The 11,523-nt window shown below is 41.9% G+C and overlaps 1 protein-coding gene across 7 annotated transcripts in view; it reads left to right on the forward strand.

The window, feature by feature from the left end:
* Positions 1–1,000: 1,000 nt before the first annotated feature.
* Positions 1,001–11,523, forward strand: part of igsf9bb (immunoglobulin superfamily, member 9Bb) — a 60,804-nt gene continuing 50,281 nt past the window's right edge. For 6 of the 7 annotated variants that reach the window (XM_076019978.1, XM_076019983.1, XM_076019980.1 and 3 more), the window contains exon 1: positions 1,001–1,258. In XM_076019978.1, the coding sequence (XP_075876093.1) occupies positions 1,195–1,258 (64 nt within the window). In that variant the 5' untranslated portion in view covers positions 1,001–1,194. The remainder of the gene's footprint in view (positions 1,259–11,523) is intronic. The other variant, XM_076019981.1, reaches the window with a different exon arrangement.

An 11,523-nucleotide genomic window follows, 5' to 3' on the forward strand; every position in this document is an offset into this window, starting at 1 on the left:
AGACTGCTAATTTTCAATGTGACGCTCTGATTTAATGAGCAATACAATTGTCGGTCACACTGTCACAACATCATGACGTGTGTAATCCGCAACAGCTTGGATGTGAGTGTGTGGATCGCGGTGAAGTCACGAGGATTCCTCTTGTCTAATTGCGCAGGATGATTCCGCTGCTGCCGCAGCTCTGCTACGGCGTCACACGCCAACCCACCTTGAAACGGTTCCCTCTGGTGTAGCGTTCAAGTTCCCCGACAAAAAATACCAGGAAAAAACCCCACACACATTAGTAATCGCTTATGTCGTCAGTGTTGGAGTTTCAGATCCAAGTCAGCGGTAGATTTGACACCCACATGAAACCGTCCACAGAGGAGAGTCGCTCTATTTTCTTTATTCAAAATAAACGACTTGTGTTGCACTGATTGTGAGCTACAATAAGAACGCTCTTGTGATTTGGCTTTTATGGTTTGGGTGTTGGCAATGGTTTCTAGAAAGGCATAAGTGGTAAAATCATTCAGGTCAGTGAAAGCGTATTTTGCATTAGTGTAAGAGGTGTCAAGTGCCTTGAATGTTCTTGAAACTGAGTTTTTTCAATGGTTGCGCTACAAAAGAGAATAAAAGTTTAATCTGTGTTTTTAAAAACACACTATGGAGTAAGGTTTGGAATTCAAACCAACCTTCAAAAGCAAGTATTTTACGTGAGGTAATATTATGATGTCAAAGTTTTGACTTTTTAGTTTAAATTTTGAGAATATCCATGTCTGTGAGCAAAATGTCAGAGCACCGATTATTACAATGACACGTAAACACATCACGGTGGCCTTCAGAGCGACGACTCAGCCTGCCAATCGGCGAGCAGATCACTCCCGCTCCGATCAATAAAAGGAGTGCGTGGGCGGGAAGGGTCGGAGGGGGGCGGGGCTTCCTCCAGCAGCCCTCGCTTGGTTTCACCGGCTCGCCTGCTCTCGTCTCATTGGCGCAGGTGATTTGTCTCAGGATGCGAGAGGAGAGCGGAGGAGAGGGGAAGAGAGCGGGGAAAGAGGCGATGGAAAAGTGCCCAGGGCTGGGTTGAACAAGGAAACAGGACACCGGCCCGCTTCACTTTTTTTTGTCGCTTGGACCACACTGCGATCAGCGTTAGAACCGAAAAGGGGGCACTTTGAGATATGATGAGGTTTATTTCTGGTCGGCAATAGTACTATGATTTGGTATGTGGCTACTTTGATAGCAAGTGTATTCAGCACCCGAGGAACGGCCGCTCAAGGTGAGTCGAAGTGCAGCGAATTTCCCCTCTAAGGTGCGACCGTATGTCAAGTTTTCACTTTTCTCGACGTTTCCTTTCGAACGCACAGTGTGTTTTAGCGTAACTTTAAACGCGTCGCCGGTGTGTTGAAATTTCACCCCTGACGTCATGAAGTTCATACGTGTGTTTAATTACCGCACCTGGGCACAGCCGGCGCTGCGTACGTCGAGGGACGACGCCAGACGCCGTATGCGCCTTTACATGCGGACTAGAGGGCATCCTTCTGGATTCTCCTCGCGGTTCTCAGTTGTGACGTTTACGAGTGGGGAAAAAAAAAAAAAAAAAAAAAAACCTCTCAGCGGTACATTTTGCAGCATATGTGGGCTGACGTGCCCCCCCACCCTCTCTCTCAGTTGTGTGAGTTGGTTTCAGGACATTATTTTTTTTTGCATGCAGCCCCTGGACTGCAGCAAGAACCGTTCCGGGGATCCGCAACACCGGCTGCCGGCTGTTTGGTGAAATGTGAAGGCAACGTGATTTAGTGCGCTGGTGTAGATGTCATTAAAATGCTATGAGTGGATTAACCTCTTCCTGGGGAGCTCGTTCGTGCGCAAGCGACGTTATGTCGGGGTTGTCCGCCAGATGGAGCACTTTTGTGAGTCGGCCCCGCATGAAAGAGCAGCTTCTCCGGACTGCTTCACAGTGGTGTGAGTGGTACAGGTGCGGTGCGAGTTGAAACTAAAGTATTTCTTAACTGTAATGTCATTGTGGTGGTAGATGGTGGTAGATGAGAAGTTACCTGTGGTGGGCAGTCGTGACAGAAAACAGATTCCGCTGAGGTTGATTGTTGATGCAGATGTGTCAGTCGCTAACTTACTGTAACTAATCATTTAATATTTCACAATTTCTCAAATTAAGGGTGCGGTCAAGACCACGTGTGTTTTTCACCATTGTCAGTGTATTATTTGTATGATTTTTTTTTTTTTTTTATAACATTGAAGAGTGCAAACACTGACATACTAACTTAAGAATGAATCAGTTCATTTTTTCATTACCTTCACCAACTGGAGAGCAGTCTTTTGCTTTTATATTCTTTTATAAATCCGCTACAGATGTTATAAGATATGGCTAAGATGTCAGGTGAAAGGTGAAGGAACATGGGGTAAGCATGATCCGTCACATTCTTTCATCTTGTGCCACTTCTCTGACACTTCAGTACAGTTTTTAATACTTTACATTTAGTGTGTTCACATCCTTCTGAAAGGAGACAAAACGTTACATAACACCCAGACTGGAGAGGACATGCCCAACCTATAAGAGGGGACTCCAGGAGATGTCTGAGAGCAGCTTCTCTCTCTCCGCCCCGTTTGGAACCGTGTAGGCAACTCGACAAAACCGAGCTCCTGGCAGAGGAGGGTTGACTGTGACTGCGCTTTGCAAATAGCATCCTTAAGGTGTAACCGCTCACGCATACGGTCCTTGTCTCGGGCTTTAGCACATCAGCGGAGCTCTCAGCACTCTGCTGCCTCCATGCTGCACACTTGCCCTGACACACACACACACACACACACATACAGACGGGACACACTAGGGACTAAAGCGGCACAGGGCAGCATCCTTCTGGCCGCACGCTGCCGTCTCCAGCTGGCAGCTGGCAAATGCCTTGACTTTTGCCAGTGATAACCCTGGATGGGGGCCAACATGTCTCTGTCTGTCTGTCCCTCGCTGCTCTCTCTCTCTTTCTCTCTCTCTCTCTCTCTCTCATTTCCCCCCTTCCTCTCGCGTGTCGCTCACTCTTAACATGTGACTCGTGCCCTGGTTGCCCCCACCGCTTTCCTTCTCTCCTCCCTTGCCACGTCCTGCCATCTTCCCCTCGCACACGCTCAGTTGAACTCACTTCCCTGCGGCTCTTCGAGTGGCCTCGCTAGCTGAAGGGAGTGGGGACGTGGTGTGTTGCGTTAACGGAGGCTCGGGGTGCACCCCGCATCAACCGTCTGCCGCCGCACCAGCTTAAACGCCCACTTGTTGCCACTACGCACACACACACACACACACACACACACACACACATGCGTGCATACACACATATGCTGTAAACAGATGAGTATCCCCCTGGAGAATGTGTCTTCACCCAGGATCTGAACATATGCACATTAGCAGGCGGTTTGCCCTCCACTAAGTTGGACTAATTATGTGTAATCTTAGATAAACAGAACATTTAGTCTGGTATTTGTTAAGTTCGTGGTGGTAGAAGTTTTTTATTTTGCCGCGACATTTCAAATTGGTATAGTCATAGCAAAGTTTGTTGGGCTGGCGTGTTTTTGCATCTTAGTGGGAATTTGTATGGGTGAAAAACCAGATCAGCTGTGAGAAACCGGCTCTCAGTCTGCCTTCAAGGCAAACTCGTCTGGTTTGTTTGTGTGGTATAAAAGCCAATTAGATCAACAAGTGTGAAGAGATGAAAAACAAAACTGCTGTTTATTCCATCTGCTCATCGTCAGTATAAACCACCCAAGTCTCTCTGATTGAGTGTGTATGATATATAAGAAACTGTAGATTTTTGTTGTTATGGCAGAGTTGGACGGTCTTCTATTCCAAGTTCTCCTTGGAATAGAAGACTCAGTGAAGACCAAACTATCAGACCTATCAGATCCTTTGTGGGACAAGGGAACCAGACCTAATGACATTTTAGGTCTGTATTTAGATTTACTGTCTCATCACTAGGTCGTCTAAAAAATGTGGTGAAGCAGTCAAATAATAAGAACAAATGAAGAGGTATGGATGTAGCTCTGTTAATTTAAAAGGACTCAATCTCGAAGTGGAGAGAAGCACACTGTAACCACCCTGTCCTGTCTTTGCTGACTCCAAACAGCTTGTTCTGTGCTTGTGTATGTGCATCTACTGCAAACTTCATTCATTTAATCTCTTTTAATGTTTACGGTTAAGTATATTTCATGAAAAAACAAAATAGTATTTTATCATTGTTGTCAACTCTCATAGTTGAAGTTTTGCATCGAGGACAGTTCATTTTTCAAGAGTTACAAATAGAAAATAAACCGAGTTGGACAGAAGTAACAGTAATTTCGTGCTCACAAAAAGAACATTTGCACATTGAAAATATAAAACTTGGACATATCTGGATTAGAAATGTTATCCAAGTAAGATTAACTTGCGGTTACATTTTAAAGACCTTAATCCTTATGTATTTTAGGTGTACTTACACGTTGAAATGCACTGACTGTTCGCGCTCTATAATCTGTCATGATTTGTCTTTTTAACGTTTGAGTAACATGAGATTCATCCTGGAGTTGCCTAGAGCCCCTTTGGGATGAGTCTTTGTGTTACTGTCACCTGACTCAGCCAGTGTTTATTTGTGGGTGAGCAGCGTGTGAAAATTGAGCGCTGGCGCCTGATTAATTTCATTCACACAACTTGTCTTTTTCTCGCCACAGTATGCTCAGTATGCACCCTATGATCACTTAATGAGTGCTCTCCCTGCAAGTGGGTGGCTGCCTGGCAAAAACAAACCTGCTGACCAAAAAAAAAAAAAAAGAGCCCTCATGTCTTTTTCACTGTGGATTTATCCCTTCAGCATTTCCTCGCCGACTGATGTGATTGCTGAGCATCCACTCTTGAAGTTCAACTTCAACAAACGCTTCCGCCACTGCGCAAGACGTTGATGTGTTGTAGGTTGACAGTCTCTTGAAAAGGTAAAAATTCAAAATTATTAATTAGTATCAAATCTGAGACTAACATACAGAGCGGGCTGGTCCATGTCATTGGTCTTCCAGGCTGTTGTTTGTACAAAACCATGAACATACCTCATGAAAATTTGACTTTGATTTTACATTGGTGGTTAATGGCTCAGTGGGTTAGACCAGTGGTCCCCAACCACCGGGTCATTTGGTACCGGGCCGGACAGAAAGAATAATTAACTTCTGTTAAAATAATCCCGTTTCATTCATTATCTCAGTGAACAATTTTATTTTGAAAAATGACCGGATTCTCTCCGTTACGTCCATCTAACGCTCATGTCAAGGCGCTTGTCTCGGTCATCTGATACGTGTTGATCCCCATCTCCTCCACCCCCAGACCCCACGCAGGTTCATGCCGGTCCGTGAAAATATTGTCTCACATTAAAGCGGGCCGTGGTGCTAAAAAGGTTGGGGACCATTGGGTTAGCTCACCAATGTCATGTGGGAGTCCCAGGTTCAATTCCTGCTCTAGGCGACTCAACTTTTACCCTGGCTTCGCCCAATGACAGCTGGGATGGGCTTCAGCAGAGCTCAGGAAGAGGCGGGTATGACATAGTCCTGCTGCTATTGGACTTTATATGTGCCTGTATCCCTGGATGTGCCCCTCCCTCTCCTTTTTTTTTTTTAATATATTTTTTATCTTCATGTGTGAGGTCTCTGACAGATTAAAAAAAACGTTTAAGATTTATAAAATCCGTATGCGTGTATCGGGCCTCAGGTTATTCAGGGACACAGTTGGCTTGGACTGAATTGACTTTACAAATGGACCACCACAAACGTTGGTTTGCACTTTAATAAAGAGAAGGCAGGACACTTGTTTCAGCTTTCATTACCAAAGCACTGCGACTCATACTAAACTGAATGGTTGAGAGAAATATATATATTTTTTGTGTATGCTTGTTTAATTTTAAGTATCTACACTTCTGTATTGCAGTACACGCATAGGGTGTATTTAAAAATTGAGTCTTTTGTTGGGTGCAGGTTTGTACTGCTTCTCACTGCATACCAGAACATAAAAGTGAGTCAGTGTGAGCGAATGTGATGGACTACCCTGGGGCTTCAGATAAAGCATTTCTCTAATTCCAACATCAACTTCCTGGATTGAGGTCACACATCTTGTTAAAGTTAGAGGATGCATCTCAGCTTAAAGCCTCTTGCACACTGAGCCAACATTTTAAGTTGGCAGTTGTTGCTTGTTATTTTTAGACTTAATATTACTGCTGTCTGCCTTGTATGATGCTGACTGTTGGACAGTTTTACTAGTTCATGGATACCGATTTTTCCGACTGGATTGACATTTTCTTTTTACACGATAGACATAGCAATTTTTTCTCCTAAAAGCAAGAAGATGACTGTTTCAGCAGATATAAATTTAGATTCACATTTTATGTTTTGTGGTATGGGCTTCAGTTTTTTTTTTTTCTCTCTGTTAACGAAATAAAACTGTCAGGGGATTTTCTTGCTGGTGGTTTCTACTCCATGGACAGGGGAAGCCTTTACTTCCACTCAGCTTAATGAAATGTAGCACTGCTGTTGCCCAGGGCAAAGAGTACACTTTATAAAAGTCACCAACCTTTCGTTGTCAATCAAGCGGGTATTTGGGCCAAAGAGTGCTGACTGACAGCTGCTTCCAGAACCCTTGAGCTCTCAGCAGCCACCATTCTGGTTAAGTGAACCAGTCCATTTGGGGTTACTTGCTTGGACGGACTGGAAGATATAACTTTAAGCAAGATATTATTTTAACATTGGATTGGGATTGTGAATTGGGATTGTTGCCATTCTGTGTGAAATATCTGTGAGTAGTCATCAGATGGAACTATAGTCAGAAAAATATTGGTTCGTTTTTTAATTGACTTTCAACATTCTATTCAATACAAAGTGTTTAGAAGCTATTCTCCAATTCAGTTTGTGTTAAAACAATAATTATACGCTGAAAGAACAAATTAACAAATTAAGCCAATTGTGGATTTGTCTGTATCATCAGTCAGTGTCTTGTTGTTGTCACGTAATGCTTCGGTGGGGCATTGTAGGGTTGCTGTCGAGTGTTGTCTTCCTGTGTCTTGTCAATTATTCATCACCTCTGAAAGAAATAAGTAGAGAAGGTGCACACGACACGTTTACCTGTGTCGTTTTATTGTGAATTCAGTTTTTACAATACATACACAAGTCAAAATTATTCAACAGAAAAGGACCTGAAGACATTGATTAACAAAATCCCTAATTTTAAGTAGAATTCTATACTTGTCTTAAAATATGAAGTCCAAGAAAGTATGTTCTGTTTTAGTGGCTTAGCTCTTGCTTTTTATGGCAACATATTGCTGCCTCCAGTAAAATCTTTAAAGTCGATGTCAGATTTTTTTTAACAGCACAGTGTTGAACGTCAGTCTCTTCTCTAAAATATAAGTACTGTGTGAGTACACGACTTTTGTCCAGACTCATGAAACAAAAGCATACAGTATCTTTTGTGCGTTGTGTTTGTGGTGTTGTTCCCATTCCTGACCCCCCCCCCCCTGCTCTGTCGCTCAGCGTTCTGAGGTAGTTGGCTTTCTTCTCTGTCTCATTTTACAGCCTGGCCTACTGAGGCAGCGCACTCAGCTTCCTCCACAAGGCATCCTCCAGACCCATTAAACATTCATTGGATTGGGCTATAAGATACCTCGCCAAAGCCTCAGCTGTGCTCCACTAAATTCAGCCCATGATCTAAGGTTTTAACCATAATGCTGATGCAGCAAACACAAAGGGAAATTCCATAGGCAGGCTGTGTATGGGTGCGCTCAAATGAAAAAGTAGAAGAAGTCACAACCAATGAGGTTGCTGTTAGCCTCGGTGCCGCAATATTCGACAGACAATCATCTCAACATGCTGTTAGTGAACATAATGGTTTGCTTTCAAGTGATGAAATGTTGTGGAATTAGTAAGGGACATTGCATTCTGGAGAGCCTGGTCCACTTCTAAATGGTGAGCACGTAACTTGGTCCATTGGTGGACTGCTGGATATTTCGGGCCAAAAATCTGGATGTTTTGGCTATTGATCAAAAACATACACCTGCGCTATGTGCAGCTGCTTTAGTTCTCTGTCCATAATATATGTGTCAGCACCACCACCCCTGCAGTCAGCTTAGTCTGTGTGAATGTGATGTTGAAGGTGTCATGTACCAACTGGCTGCTGACATGAACTTTTCTTAATCCCTGTGTCAGAAGGTCAGGTCATCCTTTTCTGGTGGAGAGACACTGATGATGTCTACGTTTGTACTGGTAGTCTGGTTTTTACACTTATACGAAAGAAGAGCGTTCAGTTAAGTCAATTACATACAAATAAATTAGCATCGTGTACCTGTAAATGTACGAAATTAAGAAACACAACACATTGAAGACACAAACACATTTAGAAAGAGAATGAATTCCCCAAATAAAGGAAGAATTTGTGTAACCTTGAAACAATATATGTACATCTAGTGACCTTTTGAATGAGAACAACCAAGGAAAAGGAAAAAAATAACACATTGTAATGCAGGTACTGCACGCTGTGGACACGAGGTGGGCAGGGAATAGCTGTCATATCTAAATTGAGACATATTAGGACATCTGGCTTTGCATCTCCTGAAAGTCCTCAGTGTTAACAGGATATGCAAAGATTTTGTACTTTGCATATCTGCCCTAAGTCGTACAGAATGAAGCAAGTGTTTGACTTTTAAGCATTTTATATTGGATAATAAGACATCCATTCATGTAGTAGAAGGAAAACAGCAGTAGTCAGAAGAAAGAGTTGAGAGTTGGCAAGAACAAAATAAAAACAGCATTTTACTCAGCCCCTACATTTTGGTTAAAATTATGGATTTCTGGTCAAGAATAATGATCAATTTCTTAATATTTTCTTTTCATTTATTACTATTGTCAACAAATGTCACTGTGTCATTGCAGTTAATAATAATTGTTTTTTCTAAGACATGTAGTCTGCCACGGACAGCATCTTACAACTAAGATTTAAATAAATGAAACTTCTGAGGCAATAAGCAAATCAAAGACCCTCTGATTACAGTGATCACACACTGCAGAATTGGCAGCAAAAATTAAATCAACTGTAAAACACAAAATTCCTTTTGTTAGTTACGAAATGGATTTCATGAGAATGAGGAACTGTTATTGGGTGTCCCTAATGTGCACCAGCGACCAGTACATGTCTTTACCCAACACTCTTACAGTCCTCTGAGGCAGTGCAAACATGTTAAAGTGACTGCCTGATGAGCCAGCAAAGGCAGCAAGAAAGTCCCATGAAGCCTGTTATTTCCTCAGAAATACAAACCTTAGCAGTTTGCAAGCAATGTCTTTCACATCAGGTAATTGTATTGCAAATTCTGGTAGCATAATGCTTATTGGAAACATGTAGATGTGAACTAGGAGCGCTTTTCGTCTAAAAAAATAAGAAAAACACAAACTAAAAAATAAAATAATTTCTGGCCAAGAAAAACTTTATTAAGATATTAAAATCTATTACTGTTTGCATAACCTAAGTGACTCACTTTATACTGGAAAGCTGAACTATAATTTTGGGTTTAGCCCAAACCAAGAGAATCATAATAGTAAAGTGAAAGCCCCCTAAGCTTCATACCCTTCAGACACGTGCCAGATCCATTTATGTTTAAAGTCAGAAACAATGGAACAGTAACCACAATCCATTGTAAGTAAACATTGAGCTTTTTGGTACCTACTGCAAATTTTTACTCTCTACGAATGTGGAGTAATACTAATGCCAGTGGTTGAGTAATTGTCCCTATTCTTGGTATTTGTCACATCTGAAGTGGTTTGTTTGTAGTTCTCCTGTGAACACCAGGTGCTTGGTATTGTGCGACACTTCTGAACCATCAAGGTCTGCAATGAATATCTCCATTCAAATTGACAAAATGTTAAAAGGTAATTAATATATTTAATTACCAGTAATTGAAATACCATCAACTTTATGTTGATGGACAAGAATGGCTTGCAATGGTAAAATCTTCTTTTGGCGTAGGCTGAAGAATCAGAACATGTAGCATTTATCCAACAGTGTTTGGAAATTTCAATGAACACTGAGAATTAGCATTTCTGGCAAAGGGATGAAATGGTGCGCTTTCTGTTGGCAAGTGTGAATGTCAGCACGAATTCCCTAACACACCTTGCAAAAGTGATGTGGTAAACTGCCGCTGGGGTGTTGCCGTTTTCTTTACTTGGAAAACAAGGTGGGCAAATGAATGCCCGTAATGAATGTTGGCAGCTTAGCAGATGCTAAATTTCTGTCTAGAATGCTGCTGCCAAGCCCACATCTCTAAGCAGTCAACTAATAATGTGTAACATTTGTTCCCTCTTAAGCCGTGCTTTGCTTGGAAGTACTCCAGCTTTTGCTCTCTGGGTTTCATTCGGGCGATCACACCTTCCCCGACAAATTGTGCTGAGGCGGTGCTTGCGTCTGGTATGGGTGCAAAAGCTCAAGAAACGTAACACTCATTTCATCCGACAATGCCAGGTTGAAATGGAGGAACACTGCTGTTTGTTGAGAGTTTATTCCACAAATTGAAAAATCCTTCCTCATCGCTGTTAATTTTCGTTAAGTGGATGAAAATGAAACAAAGCACTGGAAAGAAATTTTACGACAATTGTTTAGTTTTTTCACAAAGTTTTCCCAGCAAGCGTTGCAGCACTTGAGTATCTTCTGATCTGAGCTCAGCCATCTGGCCTTAATTCCTAAAAGTCAACAGGAGGTAAGAGGCTCATAGACACTTAACATGTTACTAAAGAACTACAACAGGTTTGGAAGTAGTAGAGGGAGCATTTAATAAAGAAAAATGAAATAAATGTTTAATTATTGCATAACTAAGTCGTTGGGTTGAGTTAAGGTGCAAGTAGCTTCATAAATAATGCCAAATCAAAGGGGAGGAAAGGAAAATTCAACATACGGGAAACTGTAAAAGCTGCATTTGTGGCCCCATCAAAACACAGTCACAGCTCATTTAACTGAAAATGTGTCAGGATGTGCACACAGATATGAGAAGAGAAGAGAAAAAAATGGCTGGAAAACCCTGTTTGTAAGAAAAAAAGAAGAAGCGAGGGTCACTCCACTTGCCAGTCGCTTTATTGCATCGATTTAATGCAAATTTTGTTAATAGCTTCAGTCATTTCAGGTTAGTGAAGCTTTGTGTCATTTAATACCTCTTACCTCTGACTCTGTTGCTGAACTCTTCTTAAAGTAGGAAAAGGTCCTTTCCCTCAGCCACATCCTTCCACATTGTTGACCTGCTTCACTGTGCATTGCTGCAGTTTATGGTTTATTGTCTGAATTCTCCCTGAAAATCTTTGTAGATGTCAGCTTTTGTGCTCATGTGAGAAATAACATTTAACTATCAACCACAACTTTCACTGTCCCGGGTTCGCACGTCATTAACAGAAAAATAAAATTGTACCATGGTTCTTTTTATTTAGACTGCAGGAATCAAGGCAGCTAACCACTGTTGAAAAAGACAGAAAACTGTCAAAGAAATATAAAACATAACATTGTAG

The sequence above is a fragment of the Nelusetta ayraudi genome, unplaced genomic scaffold (assembly GCF_046127955.1).
Source record: "Nelusetta ayraudi isolate G7.1 ecotype Tasmania unplaced genomic scaffold, CSIRO-AGI_Nayr_v1 ptg000011l, whole genome shotgun sequence".
In the NCBI taxonomy this organism is placed as follows: Eukaryota; Metazoa; Chordata; class Actinopteri; order Tetraodontiformes; family Monacanthidae; genus Nelusetta; species Nelusetta ayraudi.